The 17,087-nt window shown below is 48.3% G+C and overlaps 7 protein-coding genes across 7 annotated transcripts; 3 read left to right on the plus strand and 4 right to left on the minus strand.

The window, feature by feature from the left end:
* Window positions 1-596: 596 nt before the first annotated feature.
* SPCC970.06 (Surfeit locus protein 4-like protein) lies at window positions 597-1,737 on the plus strand (the record flags this gene model as incomplete). The annotated part of the gene is made up of 4 exons (XM_031147701.1): window positions 597-763; window positions 887-999; window positions 1,053-1,546; window positions 1,600-1,737. The coding sequence occupies 4 exons, from the start codon at window positions 597-599 to the stop codon at window positions 1,735-1,737; spliced, it is 912 nt and encodes a 303-aa protein (XP_031006938.1).
* A 3,446-nt stretch (window positions 1,738-5,183) lies between these two features.
* LHYA1_G002727 (putative triacylglycerol lipase) lies at window positions 5,184-7,067 on the minus strand (the record flags this gene model as incomplete). Its single annotated transcript, XM_031147702.1, has 4 exons — window positions 5,184-5,876; window positions 5,929-6,751; window positions 6,803-6,933; window positions 7,005-7,067. 4 exons carry the CDS (start codon window positions 7,065-7,067, stop codon window positions 5,184-5,186), a joined length of 1,710 nt encoding a protein of 569 aa, XP_031006937.1.
* A 409-nt stretch (window positions 7,068-7,476) lies between these two features.
* Leo1 (RNA polymerase-associated protein) lies at window positions 7,477-8,839 on the minus strand (the record flags this gene model as incomplete). Its single annotated transcript, XM_031147703.1, has 2 exons — window positions 7,477-8,532; window positions 8,579-8,839. The coding sequence occupies 2 exons, from the start codon at window positions 8,837-8,839 to the stop codon at window positions 7,477-7,479; spliced, it is 1,317 nt and encodes a 438-aa protein (XP_031006940.1).
* Window positions 8,840-9,488: 649 nt separating this feature from the next.
* On the plus strand, window positions 9,489-10,828 carry MOB2 (CBK1 kinase activator protein; the record flags this gene model as incomplete). Its single annotated transcript, XM_031147704.1, has 4 exons — window positions 9,489-9,514; window positions 9,601-9,992; window positions 10,044-10,155; window positions 10,207-10,828. The coding sequence occupies 4 exons, from the start codon at window positions 9,489-9,491 to the stop codon at window positions 10,826-10,828; spliced, it is 1,152 nt and encodes a 383-aa protein (XP_031006939.1).
* Window positions 10,829-11,225: 397 nt separating this feature from the next.
* Window positions 11,226-12,244, minus strand: LHYA1_G002730 (uncharacterized protein; the record flags this gene model as incomplete). Its single annotated transcript, XM_031147705.1, has 5 exons — window positions 11,226-11,365; window positions 11,467-11,611; window positions 11,715-11,894; window positions 11,992-12,051; window positions 12,215-12,244. The coding sequence occupies 5 exons, from the start codon at window positions 12,242-12,244 to the stop codon at window positions 11,226-11,228; spliced, it is 555 nt and encodes a 184-aa protein (XP_031006896.1).
* A 260-nt stretch (window positions 12,245-12,504) lies between these two features.
* Window positions 12,505-14,903, minus strand: erb1 (Ribosome biogenesis protein; the record flags this gene model as incomplete). The annotated part of the gene is made up of 2 exons (XM_031147706.1): window positions 12,505-14,130; window positions 14,187-14,903. The coding sequence occupies 2 exons, from the start codon at window positions 14,901-14,903 to the stop codon at window positions 12,505-12,507; spliced, it is 2,343 nt and encodes a 780-aa protein (XP_031006897.1).
* A 400-nt stretch (window positions 14,904-15,303) lies between these two features.
* On the plus strand, window positions 15,304-16,807 carry LHYA1_G002732 (uncharacterized protein; the record flags this gene model as incomplete). The annotated part of the gene is made up of 3 exons (XM_031147707.1): window positions 15,304-15,433; window positions 15,486-16,582; window positions 16,697-16,807. The coding sequence occupies 3 exons, from the start codon at window positions 15,304-15,306 to the stop codon at window positions 16,805-16,807; spliced, it is 1,338 nt and encodes a 445-aa protein (XP_031006898.1).
* Window positions 16,808-17,087: the final 280 nt, after the last annotated feature.

The following is a 17,087-nucleotide window of genomic DNA, read 5'->3' on the forward strand; positions in this document are numbered from 1 at the left end:
GGGGTCATGGAGGGAGCGAGGCTCCGAGCTGTCTGCACGAGTCACAAAGATTTGCAACAAAGAAATAAAAACAGAAACAAAACAGATGCCAGAAAATGCATATATGTGATGTGATGTGAAGTTAGAGCTGTCTATAAGGGTACGGGTCACAAAGATTCGCAATAAAGAATCAAACAAAACAGATGCCAGAAAAAGGTGTATATTTAATGTGAAGTGAGATTTACTTGGTGTAAAAACCACACCATTTATGAAACAAGATAAAATTCCAAAGTCGCAGAATTCAATCAAGTGTTTACATTCAATCATAAATTATTTATAGAACCCTCGGGTGCAAAGCGCATCATACGGTACTACTGTACCCGCAGGCTTCTGCCGCACCCGGTCCAAAAGACCAGGTGTCTACACTACCCGAGTCCAAGCCAGAAACAAGCTTAAGAATTCGACCACCTCGTTCCTTCCCCAACCACTTCCTCCCCTCTCCCGTTGCGCCTATTACCTTCGCAAATTGGACTTGTTGGTCTGCAGGTCTTCCGGATATCAACTTGAATCTATCACCAAACCAAAGGATTAGGTGCTCCTCCAGCAGGACTGCGACAATGGCACAAATCCGTGGTACGGCAGGATATAATCTGGGGTCCCAGAACACCTCATTCGGAGGTCCCTCTAGAGGTGACAACCAGGACCCGAGCCCCCTCGACCAGATAAGGGAGCAAACTAGCAAGATTGAGGACTTCCTGGACACTCTCAGCGACCCTGTCAAACCGTACGTATTCCCCAAACACATACCACCCATCCCGCCTCCAAAGCCCAACAAAGAATTGAATCTTTGGAGCATTTGTATCCCGCCAAAAAAAAAAATACATATGCTGATCCGTGTGCTCTGTAGTTATTTACCAGCAATTGGGCGATTCCTCATCGTTGTGACATTCCTCGAAGATGCGCTCCGAATCATTACACAATGGAACGATCAGCTACTATACCTCCACGACTGGCGCAAAAGTACGACACACCCCCTCCAATATCTCTTTACAATGCTAACGTCATTTCTACAGTTCCAACCGGTCTTACCCACCTCTTCCTAATTGTAAACGTCCTCGCCATGATCTCTTGTTCGACTCTCGTTATTGCCCGGAAATACTCAGACTACGCAGTTGGTGGGCTCATCGGGGTAGTTGTTACACAGGCGCTTGGATACGGCCTCATTTTCGACCTGAACTTCTTCCTGCGTAATTTGTCCGTCATGGGTGGCTTGTTGATGGTGCTGTCCGATTCATGGGTTCGCAAATCAAAGGCCTTCGCTGGCTTACCATCGGTCGACGAGAAGGACCGCAAGATGTACTTCCAGCTCGCGGGCCGTGTCCTGCTGATCTTCCTCTTCGTCGGCTTTGTTTTCAGCGGCACGTGGAGCATCTGGAGAGTCATCGTTGCGGCTTTGGGCTTTGTGGCCTGTGTCATGGTAATCGTGGGCTTCAAGGCAAAGTTCAGCGCTATCATGCTTGTTGTCATTTTGAGCATCTTCAATTTACTTGTCAATAACTTCTGGACTGTAAGTACCCCCCAAACCCTTTTTATTCGAAACCTAGCTAACTTATTCTCCAGCTCCACGAACACCACCCCCACAAGGATTTCGCCAAGTACGATTTCTTCCAAATTCTCTCCATCGTTGGTGGTCTCCTCCTACTCGTAAACAGCGGCCCAGGCAAATACAGCATCGACGAGAAGAAGAAGGTCTACTAGATTCGCCAGAGGAGAGGCCGAGGAAGGATATATCCTGAATATCCCGAAATGAGACGAAGAAGAAGAAAAATAAGTACGCGACATTGGGCGGCGTTATCTTGAGACGCTACATGGATAGGGCAAGGTTATATTTTGCGGAAAGAATGGCGGCTTCCTCTCATAGCAGCATCATCTCTTGAATGTAAATTCACAATCGTAAAAAAGTCTCTTGGCAAAATTTCTTCGATCTCTACACTGGTTATACAATCTTGTTGTGACAAGGGAAATTAACAGACCGTGAAAGAATGTGATGTTGGTGATTTCCAGGCCTGGCTTTTACGCATTGCCTTGTAGGCGACCTCTCCCTAGAGCTATTGAGTAGAAGCAAAATTAACTTGAAATTTTATTGCACACATTCTGTGAGAATCCATAACTTGTTTACAGATCTTTGTATATATTCTTGAATCGACAGCTGAGCTCCTATAGGCTCCAGAAGCAACGCAAACCAAGACCCATGACTCCTGAATCAGTATTCCTAACGCCACTAGCCAACCATAATTCTAAGACCCGAGCCATAGTGTAATATCATATTCGTACACTGAAGATGAAACATAACATGCCAAATCCCAAGCTTGCGCCAACTTGCAAGAATCCAAGAAAGAACAATATGAAGAAAAGTCGTTGATGCTCCGGGTATCTCATCCATTCATACAATCACTCGTCCACTCGTACAGTCATATCAATCATATTCTCGTAAACCTCGCACAATCAATCAATCCACAAACAAATAACCCAAACTCCGTGACACAAGGAGGGATGTGATGTGAAAGCGTGTCGTCCCAAATCACTCTTCCATAACAAGCGCAGAAAGCCCGCTCAGAGTCATCGCATACTGATCCTCCTGGTACATATCCACATCCACATGCTCGCAGGTCCACGCACCAGCAGCAGTAAACGCATCGGCGCCGTACCCGGTATAGCTCATATCCCCACTCCCGGAACTCTGGCGGCTCTTCATGCTCTCCCTGCTTCCTTTTCCTTTCCGCTGGGGTTTGGTGGACAGGATATGAGTTTCCTGTGCGAGGAAGTTTGAAGGGGATGGAGGTGTCGGTGGTGCGCATGCGGGGTGGTGCGATTCTTGCTCAACGAGGAAGCGGCGCATCTGGTACGACATATCGGTCGTGAAGGAAGAGGAGCGGCGGTGTTGTGCCTCGTTGAGACCTGCTTCCGGACACAGGGGTAGGAAGTCATTCGAGATGGTCATGTTGGGTAAAGCATTCTCCACGCCTTCGGGAGAGGGGGCCGAGTGGTTGGACGATGCGTAGGATTCGGGTTGGTACGGATACATGTGTGGTGAAGCTTGGAGCTGGTACTCGTACTCGTGCCATGGAGTCCGCTCGTATGGAGAGGGGTGGGTGCGTTGCATGGCGCCGTTATAGACTGCTACTTCGACGCAGGAGCAGTTGTCCGAGTTGAAGACGGGGGGGCGAGAAGCGGATATGGTCTTGAAGCAGCGAGGACACGTAAATTGATCGGTGTCCCCGTACTCGAGACGGGTGTCTTCAATACGGTTGTAGTCGGGGGAAGACATGTTGGGAATAGGACGGAGGGGCCAGAGAAAGCTGTGGTTGTAAGGATCAAATAGTAATAGGGATGGGGGCATAGCTTACGAGGCTGGCATGTGCTGGGAATTGATAAGGCTGAGAAGTAAAGAAGACAGTTTGGAGATTGGTTGCAGCCCTGAAAGAGGTCTACGGGGGCCAGATGAAATACAAAAAGCAGCACTAGTTTATGATGTATCGGGACAAAGCAGGACCTTCAAGTTGATGAAATGAGTGCTGCTTTGTGTGTCCAGTATAAGACTGGGCAAGGCTGGGTAAGGCTGGGAAGATAACTGGTATGCACTGAGTGCGGTTTGTTTTACAATAAAAAGTATAGTATAGTATAGTATAGTATAGTATAGATAGTTAAGTTTGAATAAATGGCTGTAATGATGAAAGCTTCTGAAGGAAAGTTCCCAAGGGAATAGGTCTTCTTATATCTGGGGACTACCCCTCATCTCTCAGACAGACTTCTTGAGCCGACACAGAACGCTGGCCACTGCGCGGAGGATTGGAGTCCACGTTTCGATCAGCTGCTTCACAAGAGGCCCGAGTATCGGCGTCGACATCTCAAGATAGCGATTTCTGAAGGAGTACGCTGGAGTAACTCCGTCATCGCAGAACAGCATGATGCAATGCAACGCCCAAGAGAGCAGGCGGGCATACCTAGGTACGCTCCGTCGGTACTTGGATTTGGGCAATTGCTGACCTTCAGATGCAAAAGGAGGGGAGGGGTCTGCTTTATCGGCTCCTACGCTTAGCAAGCTTGCCATTGTCGAATAGGAACGGAACCCGTGTAGGACTTCCTTCAGCTCGACGAGGCTGCGTTGCGTTGCTCCAATCATCCCATCCTGGTGCCGGATGCCTCACTTTTCCCAAAGCTGGGCGTGAGCGTGGAAAGAAAGAGCCATTTTCGGCTGTGTCGTTAAGATATTCCTCGCTTGGCTTGGTCTTAACCTCATAACATTATCGGGGTGGCTGTATCCACATTCGTCCGCATTACTCCCCCCTTGATTTGGCGAGGCGGGTGGCATCGGTGTTACCTGACGAGTCTCTTCATTTGTAAGATCTATGGGAAGGGGCATCCAGATAGCTACCTACATTCAGATGATTCAAAACGATACACATCGCACAGGGCAGATGAACAACTGTCGATACCTAAGCAACTTCAAGCCACCGGATGGATGGGTGAGAACGTCTGACCGAGTACAAGGAAGGAGTTGCTCGGCTTTAGAGACGATGATAGACTTTGACCACGTCTACTACTCTCTGGTTATCAGTAGTTGAGTCACACTTTTCCACATCTTCTACTCTCTGGTTATCAGTAGTTGAGTCAATACTCCTACTCCGTACATGTACATGTACCGGCGACCGCCGCCAGCCGTTAGCTTTGTACCTTAGCAAGGCTGACTTACCGTAGACTCCCAGCACAGCCCCGTCCATAGCATAAGGTAAGATTACCATCCCGCCTCTCCTCCGGTCTCGCAGGGTACTTACTGTCCGGTATCTCCATTTCTTGAGGCTCATGTGCCACAGAAACCTGGGGTCATGCACCCTCTTTGTTTCTGCATGGCGCCTTGCTTTCTGTTTACATCATTACATGCAGCATGCATGCATGCGCTAGAAGCATTCCTCTGCTTCTAGCTTCCCCTACGAGAGACTAACGATGCGTATTATTAGGCTTAGCCATGGATAGATTTAGGAATACCTTGGGCAATCGAAAATAGAATGTCCGTAATGAAAAGAGATCTTGGTAAGCGTGCTATGCCGTGTGTATCTGATACTGGACGTCCTCTTTAAAAAAAATTTGGACGGGGCGATGGACGTTTGGGATCTTTTTCAGAATAGAATATATCTTGCCTTGGTCTATGTCCCCGTTGCGGCAAATATCAACGAATTTTTATCAACAGCACTGCCTCTTCTCCTTAGGCCGCCAGCTTTCCTCCTTCTTACCAGTTGGTAGCCACGATCGAGCTCGGTCTCCACTGCACACCTTACCTTCAAGGCTCCCACAGCAGGCCACACACTTCTCTCCCCTCGCAGGATCCAGTAATCCAAACTTTCCTGAGTAGGTGTTTCAAGTAAACGTATAAAGTCGCCCACTGAAAGCTCGGGAACGAGCGTTACCGAAGCTGCTGGAATATGTTCATCCACTAGGAAACGTCTGATTGACAGAGGCAGCATGCCGAGGCTGTCGAGCTGCTGGAGGCGATGATGGAGTTCCATTGTGAAGAGCCTCAGTATTCCACCTGTCAAAGACGTCCGTCCACCTCGGGTGTAAAAAGGAGAAGGCCCATGCATATCGCTCTGGAGAAAAGGGATGAGATATGGCCGAGCCTGGGAGACGACGAAGTGATTAACGTTGAAGAGCTCTGCAATTCTTGACAATGGTGAGTCTCTATCGGTATATGAGACATGAGTCCAAGGTCGAAACGTTGTATCCAAGGCTGTCGACCAAGGGACAATATCACCAGTGGCATCCTTGCATTTCAGGGTAATTGAGCGGCCATAGAGTGACGGAGAAGATGCATTCGACGCTATGGCAGCAGACCAGATCAACTATGGAGATGTTAGCCGGTTTACTCTACAATAATATGTCCCAACAACTTACAACATTCGGCGCAGTCAGGTAATTCAGGAGGTTTGGGACTCCGCTTCTACCATTAGTCGCAACCGTAATATTGAGCACCCGTTTCGTCCTATTATATGCTTCTTCGAAAGTCAGATCTCCAACATTATCACGAACGCATGTCTCCAGCACGCTAACATCCAAGAAGTACCCTTCTCTCCAGAACCTCCTAATTCTTCTGCTAAGAGTCTCAAACCAACCACTATGGAATCCAGGGGCAGGATGTCCATCTTCAAGGACAACGCCAAACTTTCCCGCGAAGGCAGAAAGATCAATACTCTCACCACTGAGAAATTTTGGCAATTCGTCTTCGGTATGTATGCCAACGAGCGCCGCAATCAAAGCTCCAGTGGCGGTTCCGGTGATTATTCTCGGCAAGATCCCTCGCGCGAACAAAGCTTTCACCACTCCAAGATGGCACAACCCAAAGATTGAGCCACCTTGAAGAACGAGTGTGCTCCTACCAAAAGCCTGCCTTGTATCATGCAACAAGTCCATCTTTACCTGACTGCTAAACCCCGCAATTGCCCCACTGCCATCTGCCCCCGGGGAGGTCGCTAGCTTCGCGACATCCGCAATAGCTTGAGCGACTTGTGTGATATAGTCCTCAATCAACAGTTTGGTCCCAGCAAAAGCCCGATTGAACAGCCGCGGTGTTGAGATATTGCCTAGGTTTCGCACTAGGCCAGACCGTAGGAGATTGACTAACTGCAAGATATCCCCCTCTTCCCGGGCAAGAATAATTGACTGGAGACGTTCGTGAATGAGTCTGTAGTCGTAGTATTTCGAGGTAGGATTCTGGCGCCTACGATCATTTTAGCAGACACATATCTGATCCCTGCCTCATGGTACTCACCATAAATCATTCCCCAACAGCACATCGAGCTGGAATGCGGCTTCCTCCCACTCGTCGTACGTTTTTGCATCCCGCAGGATGTCAGACCAGACTTGAACAGGCTTTTTCTTCATCAGCCATCTAAGGAATCTCTATTACCAATAAATTAACATCTTCAAACAAGGAGGGGAGAGAGATATGGAGATATGAAGCTTCTATGTACCCTTTGCCAGAAGAACAGGACATCTATGAGCATGACCCAGATTGCCGCCAGGATCCCCGCCATCGCGATTGAGGGAGACTAAAACGATCTCCTGGCAATAGCCTGCCAAGAATCATATTTAGAAGCTCAGTCTAGCTTCATGCTTCAAGCTTTTCGGTGGTTCGAGTTGGATGAAGCGGAGAAGCTTGAGAAGAGTGTGATTGCCGACATGTGATGCTGGAGAGCTTTCCCCGGATTTTCGGCACGCAGGGATCATGAAATGGGGCAGTTTTAGATCTTAGGAGCATCTCAGGCACCACGAGACCAAGATCTTTTATTTGGCCAAGGCCATGTTATATTTGCATGGCGTACCGTTTTCAAGAGTCCTTTAGTCAAGGCATTTATTGTATTGTACTATATAGCCGACCTGTGCTTTTGTGTCCCTTAGATCTGTCTTAATCCTACATTCCTCGCAAATCATGGCAAACCTGAACTATTCATCTTCATCCTCATCGTCCTCGATAACATTCCGTTTTCTGCCTCTGCCTGCCGGGCCCTCAATCGCTACTGGAGCCGCAGGGGCTTCATCATCATCCAGATCAGCCTCCGCATCGGCGTCTGCATCACTTATGTCCTCGTGCCTTGATGGCTTTTGCTTCTTCGCCTTGGGTTCATCACTGTCATCAAGTATTTCTTCTTCCTCGTCGTCGTCGCCCTCGGGTCCATCCTCAAGTTCCTCGTCGCTGTCAGCCAAGAAATCGTCTTCCTTGTCATATTCGTCCTCTCTGCCCCGACCACGCGGAAGATCGTCGTCTGAATCGTAATCTGGGCGGTGTCTCGGTCTCTTGACACCCGCTGATTTACGACCAGCGGGGGCTCTTCTGCCACTGCGACCTTCTAGGTCATCCACCGTCAAACCACCAGCACGACCACGACCCGAAATCGATGCTTTTTCCGCGGCAGTTTCACGCCGGCGTTGGGCTCTCATCCGTTCCTTCTCGGCCATCTCAGCCTGCTTTTTCTGTAGCTCGGGATCTTGTGTATTGGTGATCACTTCGGGCCCATTTTTCTCGTCTCGATTGTGGTTGCCCCGGGCAGCTGCTGCCAAACTTCTCTGTAGCTTCTCCAAAGCATCATCTTCGATATCTTTGTTAGGCTTGACCGTATATTGATTGGTCATGTGGCCAAATAATACCAGCACTTGGGCTGACACAGAAGGCGATGCTACATATGAATGTGAATCCATCACTTCTTGATAGATTTTGTTGTCTCTTGGTGGAGCCATCGGCTTGGTTGATAACTCGTAGTGTTGGTCTCCTACCCCAACTGTAGTGCTACCATCGCTCCATCGATACACAACGGTGTTGCTTTCCAGCTCTCCCGTAGATCCATCTTTCCGGTAGCGCATAGTGGAAGCTGATGTAGCATTGGCAGAGAAATTCGCAGATCGGGTCTCTGAGTGATGGTCAGATGTTGGAATAGTGAAGGTTTCCGGGATATAGGCTCGAGGCTCTATGCCAAGAAAGTTAGGCAGGCGTAAGGTATTGAACTTGGGTTGTCAGCGTGGTTTTAGAGCTCTGGAAGTGGTGGTCTACCTCTCCATCAAGAGGCTTCGGAAGAGGATGCCTCCATAAAGTCTTCTCCTCAATCCGAAGCTGCTCTTGATCATCTGACGCCTTGTATCGAGCTTCGTCCTTCTGCGCCCTATCTTCTCTATTCTCGTCGTCTCCAGAGTCGAGCTCCTCGTCACTCAATTCGAGAGGCTTTTCCACCGCGGGCTCGTCGTCGTCATCCCCAAATAGGTCATCTTGGAGCTCTGGCTCAGTATTTATGGGTTCTTCGTCTGAGGAAGACATTACGCGGGCTCTCTGAGAATGCGATGGGCTGCTGGAGGTAAGTATACCAGAGGGGTTTTGGGAAAGATGTCTTGGCCACAGCGCGAAAGCGACAGCATGGATTGCAAATAATTGTTCCTACGCGACTGTAAAAGCGGCGTATATTGTGCATAAAGCGGCAAGAAAGAGCCTCACCGCCAGCATCCCGAGACTAGTCTAACTCCATTGAGGTTTCTTCCACTCCTATTCATTCAACCCTGTTCTCTATCCCCTCCACAACTTCGAATCGACATACACATACGGTACGCAAAAATCCCCGACGGTCAATGTAAAAGAACCATTCAATCGCATCGCCGTCAAAATGTCAAATCTCTTCTCTGGAATGTGGGTATTACAATTCTTCACGTGTTTCAAAGTCAGGAGCCGGGGGTTGTCGACGACCACAATGTCGCACCTCAAGCGGCTGGTTCAGAGGCATTGATTGATATTCAAAGTTATGCTTCTGGGGGAAATGGCGCCTTCCCACCTTGGACAGCGATATGATCACCTCAGGGCTAGCATGTGAGTCTGAGATACAACCAGCTGTAGCTCAAAAGTTTGAGCTGTGTGGATATCAAAGATTTGAGGGGTTGATGAGTACCATTCACTGGATTTTGCAAACCTTGGAATCATGTTACAATTTATAAACCTTCTGGCGTCCTTTTTCTCGGGAATTTTGCCTTTCCGACAAGCCTTTCTAGTTCTTCTTGCTCGCTTCGCCTTCTAAACCCTCATACTAACAGTTCCTCTTCTAGTAGTGGTCGCTTTCGCAGAAGCCCTGGGACATCAAATGGAACCCAGCCAGCTTCACCAACAGGCGCCGCTCCTGGTTCAGGAGCAGGTGCAGGTCCGGGTTCATCGTCGATTCATAGCTCTTCATCTTCCGCAAGTTTAGCGCCAAGAGTTCCGCCACTTCCAAACTCGCCATCGCTCTCTCAGACAATGTCTATGAACGAGTCAACTAACAGCCTTTCCAATTCGGATCCTCGTGATCCTCTTGCACCCTACAACCTTCCTCGGCCAAAGCCTCTTTGGCTCAATGATATGTATGCTAAACACATCGTCAAGGGCAATTTTATGACTTTGTCGGCTCGGCCAAAGACTGTAGAGCAGGGCGAATGGATTGCTCATCAAGGTAACTATTAGCGATTCCTTGGAGTCACCTTTTGGCTAATATTTGACAAAGTCGTTGAGCATTACCGTAACTTGTGGAATTTTGTTCGTGTTATTCACGAGAAGGATGAAGACGGTAGCTCCATTTGCAACCCTCAAACCTGTCCTCGTATGTCGGCTGGCGTGTAGGTTTCCAAGACCCAAATCTATTGACACGTTCTAATCAATCATTCCAGTAATCATTCATTCACTTGGTTGAACTCCCGCAAGGAACCTGTTGAGGTGCCTGCTCAAGAGTACATTTCTCTTATGCAACGATGGATCTCGGGCAAGATCGATAACACCGCTCTCTTCCCAACCGATCCTGCTGGCGTCTCATTCGCACATAACGCTGGCAACCCAGGCATTGCTGGTGCGACCTATGCTTCAGGTGGCCTCGATACCCCTCACTCATCTACGCCAATTCCTGCCGGCCCAACGTCCTTGAACGCCTCGCTGTCGCAACTTGCTGGCCCTGGCGACTGGGTTGGCAAGAGCAGTGGATTCCCGATTGAGTTTGTCGATGTTTGCCAGACTATTTTCCGCCAGATGTTCCGCGTCTATTCCCATCTCTATTGGGCACACTTTATCGATCCCTTTTACCACCTCAATCTGGAGAAGCCAATGAACAGCTGCTTCAGTCATTTCATCCTCACCGCCACCGAAATCGAGATGTTGAAGCCCCAGGAGCTGGAACCAATGCAACCATTGATCGACCTATGGGCCGCCAATGGCACTTTCCCCAAGGAGTCGAAAGCCTATGCGTGCGCTAATGTTAAGGCTGGTGAACGCTTGCTAGCACTTTCTGGTAGTCAGTAGGCTATGGTTACGTGGACACGAATATCGGATTGATGAGCAATTAGCTGCGATTGATGCTGACCTTGAGAGGGAAGTCTTCCTATGTATTGGGCCGGATGATGGCCCGAATCTACTTGCATGGTTTTGAGCGTCATGGCATTGTGATGCAGGGATCTGTTTCTTCATATGGCGTTGTCTGATTTCATCACATACAACGAAAGTTATTCTAAGCTGTAGATGATCATGAGAGGTTGCTATATCGGCACATGAGCAAATGAAAATATATCAACGAATAAATGATCCATTCCTGCTATTAAGTGCAAGTGAAGGAGAAGATGTCTTAGCGAGCAGGGTATCGGCCAAGCTTCTTCCAGTAACAGTATTTCGTGTCTCTTTCACACTCCCTCCATTTTCCTCCTTAAGCCGTAACTTCACTAATCTTATACTCAACAACAGCCGGCTTCCCAGCCTCAACGACGAACCGTCCACTAGCAACATAAATTTTCTGCTCAAGAGGCCTCAACTCATCACTTCCAGTCTCGAAAAGTACATGCATAACTACATCCACGATCAGTCCAAACTCCTATATTTTCAAGCCACTCTGACACATCCATCCAGCCATCTCCCATATGTTTCGAGGCATTAAAGGGTCAACTCACCAATATCACCAAAATCCGTCGACTTCGCATCTGCCGCACCTTGGAGCACAGCACCAATAGCAGGCGTAAGGGTCATGACACCGCTATACTTGTAGCTAATCACCGCTCCGCTCTTATCTTTCAAGACAGAGTTTACATCGAGACGCTATCTCTTTCATCAGCCTCCAATTCCATTTCCCAAAATCCTTCTAACGTAATAGAGAAAGGCAAAACGAAAAGGGACTTGGAATTAGACTCCAACAACGTACGAGATGCTTTCCAGAAGGGTCCTGGCGGATGAAGTCAGAGCCATGAGCGAATACGGCGTCGATTTTGATGGGGTAGTTGGCTTCGGAGCGGAGGTAGGAGTTTGTTGATGCGAAGGGGGCGATGGTTAGAGGTGCGCCTTTGGAGACGCTTCCGACGGCGATGGGAGGGTCGAGAACTATCTATGCAGTTGTGGGTTATCATACGAGTAATTGAAATATGCTAATGCCTTGCAGGGTATTGAGAGTAAGAAGGAGGGGAAAGTGTCCGGGGGCTTACGTGCGTGATGAAAGCAGGGACCAACTTTTGGAGGCCGGATATCTTGGTGAAATTCAAATTCTATAATGTATCTTACGTCCAATGCTAACTAGAATTAGAGAGACAAGAAAGCGAGAGGTTGATGTTCGGATTTCAAAAGTGATGTCGAGGACGAAAGTATCTTTTGGCTTATTTAAGATCTGCTGTACCTCCCCGCTGTCCCTTCTGTGCAACATGTCAATACCCCGCCTCTAGCCTCCGGTGTGTCGCCCATCGTCAAGATTGTGGAACTGGATTCTAGACTTAGAAGACAAGTATCATGAGCATTTAGTTTTTAGACATTGGGAGAATACCGCCACAGACAGGCATCCTTGTTTGCGGCAACCAGCAATTCGCTGCTATGGAGCATAAAAGAAACAAATGATGAACCGAAAACGTAGGGGTTCTAAAACTTTTGATTGATTTCTTGTCTCCTTTTGATCGCCAAACACCTGCAATAATCTAGCATTGGTATCGCAACCGTAATCAACACATCTAACACCACAACCGACAAGTACCATCCGCACCCGCGCTTACACACCACGGTTCTCTTGGATGCCAATCTATGTCTAGCACACCCAAATTGCTCTTGACTTTATGTCCTTTGAGTACCTTCACTGGCACTATCTGCGCATTTTCCATCATATCACTCACAACCTTTCCATGGAATATCTGCAAACTACCATCATCACTAGCATCTGCGAACAGTGGGAAGCCTCCCTTGTGATACTTGACCGCTCGGATGGCCTTCTGATGGAATCTCATAGTCTTGTATGGTCTCGTTGAAAGGTCAAGATCGTGCCATAAAAGTCGGCGATCATAGGATCCAACAATGAGATTGTCTCCTCCAGGATGGATGTCAAACGACGATATCCAACGAGCACCTGGTTGGATAATCTTGACGAGTTCTTGTTTTTGTAAGTCGTAACTTCTGATTGTGCGTTGTGTGGCGACGAAGAAGAGGGGTCGAGAGGGGTGGAATTGTACTGTTTGTGCAATACCTGGGAGGCGTCGGAAAGGAATTTGGGTGAGGTGTTTTGAGAGTGTGTGAATTGCGACAGCGCTCTTCTGGGCCGTTGGTGATACAGTGGAGAAGAAATCACCACGGCGATGCCAGCTGATGACCTTGACCGTAGTTCGTAGGGTAATCTTGATGAGAACCCCTTCATCTTCAAGACGAGAGCCAGGACGAGTCCATTTTGCAACAGGCTCTTTCCTAGCCCCATTAGCAGTGAGAGCTTGTGTCGCATTTGTCGCATGGCCGAAGCCTTTGTCTAGAAGCTCTCGGCTTGCCGCATCCATTTCAGGGTCGACGATGGGAGGTACGAGGAGGTAGACATCTTCTCCAGCAGCTGCTGACAAGATCACAGCATCTCTTCCTGGTCGCCACCTCACAACATTGACACCCTCATCATCGCCAATCTTTGCGCTCCATATCTGTCTGCCTGTTAAGAGTTCCCAAACACGTACGGTGCCATCATCACCACCACTAGCAAGCCAAATTCCTGAAGGATCAATTGCTAAACTCCTGACCCGACCTTCATGACCGCGGAAAAGAGTAGAGCATACTGTTGGGAATGGCTTAAGCTCCTCTGGTCTTGGTAATTTAGGAAGCAGTGATGCGGGGTCTATGTTGAGTCTGTTCTTACGAACACGAGGAGCCAAGTACAAGTCTAAAGATCGTTCGAATCGTTCATTAATGAACTTCTCGTACCCTGGAACCTTTCGTAATGAGCCGTATGAGGTTGGCAAGTATTCCTTTTCGCGATCTTCAGGATCGGCAGTCTCCCACGCCTGTTTTTCTGCCTTTGTGGGCAGGTATTCCGGAGGTGGATTGTAGCTCAAATCATATCCTGGTGGCGCTATCTTTGGGGCTGGGATGTTCATGATATGATCTGGACGGGGCACTTCGTCCTGCCAAATGTCATAGTGTGTTTCTTCCTCTTCTTCCTGTCGTTCTTCAGGCGGTCGGTAAGGCATTATCCTCCCTTGCCTAATAGCCCGCACAATTTTCATTACTCTCTTGGCCTCGTGCTTTGAAGGAAGGAATCTTCGCTTAGGCTCTGGAGCAGCACTTAAAGGCATAATTTCCTCAATGCCAGTGAAATATTCAACGGTTGCCTGAAGTAATTAATTAGCATTAATCCACATGGCAAAGCTCGTGTAATCAGTCTTACAGGATACGGATCATAGCCATCTTCCGGCATCTCATTTGTCTGTATCCTCCGAAGTATCTCCAATTCATCTTGGCTCAAATTGAGAGGCTTGCCAGTGGCAGGATCAGTAAGGCCAGTCCACCCTTTGGGAATATCTATGCTGTCCAATAGCGCATCCAGGGCTTCTCCTTTTGCGGGCCGCATGATTTTCTTGCCATTGATATCATAGCCAATGTGGGGATACGAATCGTAGAATGACAGAGGAATATCCCCAATGGTGTTTGTTGTAATAGGCGCATCCGAGTCGTCGGAGTCGTATACTGGGTCTATCTCCTCATAGACGTATCGCTCTCCCCCATTCGCATCGGTAGTAATTGTGTAATTTGGCTTATCTTCGTCCTCGTCAGGTAATGGCTTCTCGCGCAAAGCGACGACTGCATTCTTCGTGCCATTGCTCTTGACCAAACTTCCTATAGGCTCTTCTGCTTCACTACCACCATCCTCGGAGGGGATCTCATCGCTATCCAGAGCCTCAAGTGCATCCAAGTCTAACTCTTCCTCATCGCTATCTTCCTCTGCATCACTTTCCTCGTCCGAATCTTCACTCTCGCTCTGGGACAAAATGCCCTCCAGTAATCCGTCTCCAAATTCGGCCTCCGATTCGACGTCCGATTCCGAAGCCTCATTATGTTCGGCCGGGACAGATTTGCGTTTTCGATCAATGGCAGAGGGAGCCATCGTGAGCAAATTTTTGGGAGGTGGGGTCGAGGCTCGATTGATGGATGTCTCAATTTCTTCAAAATTATTTTTTATCTGCACTTAAGCTTATCGTCTAGCGCGCAATCTAGAAAGAAGACCCTATAAAAGTAACGCGCTCGCGCTTCTAGGCCCCTCACTAAGATAAAGGAGAGAATAGGCGCGCGCGATGTTGCCTGCCGCGACCATGATCGATTCTAAAACAAGTCCTAGAACCGCAATCCTTCGACAAAAGACCACGTCTGTGTACAATGCAGTAGTAGCCGTATATACCAGCAACTTATGGCATCCAACTCGTTACCTTACCTTCCCCAGCGAGGAAACAGATCTACTCTATTGTTCACAGACCCCCTAAGTTTGGTGAAGGAATACATCTAACCGCATGCCTAAAAAGTCAGCATTCGACCCTTTCCTCACTTCGCTCAACTTGGACCCACAAGCCCTAGGCTACACGGGTAGGATAATGTCTACGCCTCAAAAGAAAGAGAAGCATCGTGCTTGCGATGAGTGTAGTAAGTGTAGTGCTATGGCACTCCCAATGGTTCCGGTCACTGATCGAATTAGGGACTCGAAAGCTCGCATGTTCTAAAGATTCCGATGGTTGCGAGCGCTGTAAACGCGAAGCAATCGTATGCCATTATTCCGAGCAAAAGCCTATGGGACGGCCACGAAAGAGACAGTTTATAGAGACAGCGAACGATAATCCTCCACCGAATCCATCCTTGGAGCCACTTGAACCCGGTCAACTGCCCTTAGTAGCCAATGACTACGGTTATCCCAGCGACGCCAACATAGCTCAACCTTTTTATATAGATGCACAGTCAGGGCTTGAACTACCAGAAGCTACTATAAAAGCAATTACGGAAGTTAGCAGTGGTGAACACAGAGAACCTTTTCACTTTGGGGAGCGAATGAACTATGGGAATATCAATTTTGAGTCCAACACAGATGAAGCCATAGATCCAATTCTTGATCCGGCATTATCATCGGGCTCAAACCCTTCAGCCTCCGACGCTGGGAGTAGCCCATCCCAAAACCAAAAACCATTAGCACCTTGCAGCTGCCTGGCATCCATGTACCTTGCACTTGCGTCTCTCCAACAACTCCCAACGGATATTGTTCTGGCCTTGAAGACGGTTCGTCAGGCGGCAATGACAGCCTCGTCGACGATTTGGTGTCCACAATGCGGGGCCGTTCTAGTTGATAAGCCCAAACCTCCTATCGAGGCTTTCCAGAATACCATGTTATTGGGGACTCTTATTCCCGTCATAGCCAATGCCTATAAACGGCTATTAGATATGATCGATATAGAAACAGATGCTGCGGTGGCCTTGGGTCAAACAAAAACCTTTAGGTTTCATGATTACGGAGGTTTATGTGGCATTCAATCATCCATAAATGAAACCATGGATTGTATTGAGAAGGAGATGATGTTTAACACCGTCGAAATGCCACCTGTACAATGGCGTACGACAGTGAGGGCGTTGCTCCGTGTTGATATCTACGGACACGACCTACCTGCCTTCAAGCATAGAGGGTTGAAGGCTTTGGTTGCGGAAATAGAGGAGCGTCAAAGGACTCGCCACGCGTGGCTGGAACTTCACCCAGACGCTGGCATAGTGGGTGAGAAAGACCAATGTGCGGGAGACCAAGTCCAGTATGTATTTGTGACGCAGTCCTTTTCTCTTCAATGCGTCTCGAGAGTTCCAACGCGTCTACTTGATTTTTGAGTCATGTCTTTGCACGCCCTATTCCGAGATTGCCTCTATAATTAGGAAAATCCTGAAAATCTCTCGCGGTTGCAACATATTCAAAGAATCATTGCTGATCACCAAGCATCCATAGTGGCTGTCTCCAAATCCTGGGAATGGCGAGGCACGCTATAGACCAGTTAGTTATTGCATAAATGCGAAAGTTTCTGTCGACAGCAATGAATGAGGAAGTGATGCTTGCCATCCACTCTAGTTTCGTTATCGCTTGCGCATAATCATAGAGCACGTACTCCGATATCTTCACAAGGATGGACAATGCGAGAATGCCAATCATGACTGCATACCTGGTAAAATTGGATGAGCCAGTTCGACATCCCCTGAGCTTGGATTTTATGCCAGGGTTCCACACTCTGGCTGAATTCAGGGTGGTTCTGCTAGAGACCTGCCTGGGGTA

This window comes from Lachnellula hyalina, assembly GCF_007821495.1.
Source record: "Lachnellula hyalina strain CBS 185.66 chromosome Unknown contig00036, whole genome shotgun sequence".
Classification (NCBI taxonomy): domain Eukaryota; kingdom Fungi; phylum Ascomycota; class Leotiomycetes; order Helotiales; family Lachnaceae; genus Lachnellula; species Lachnellula hyalina.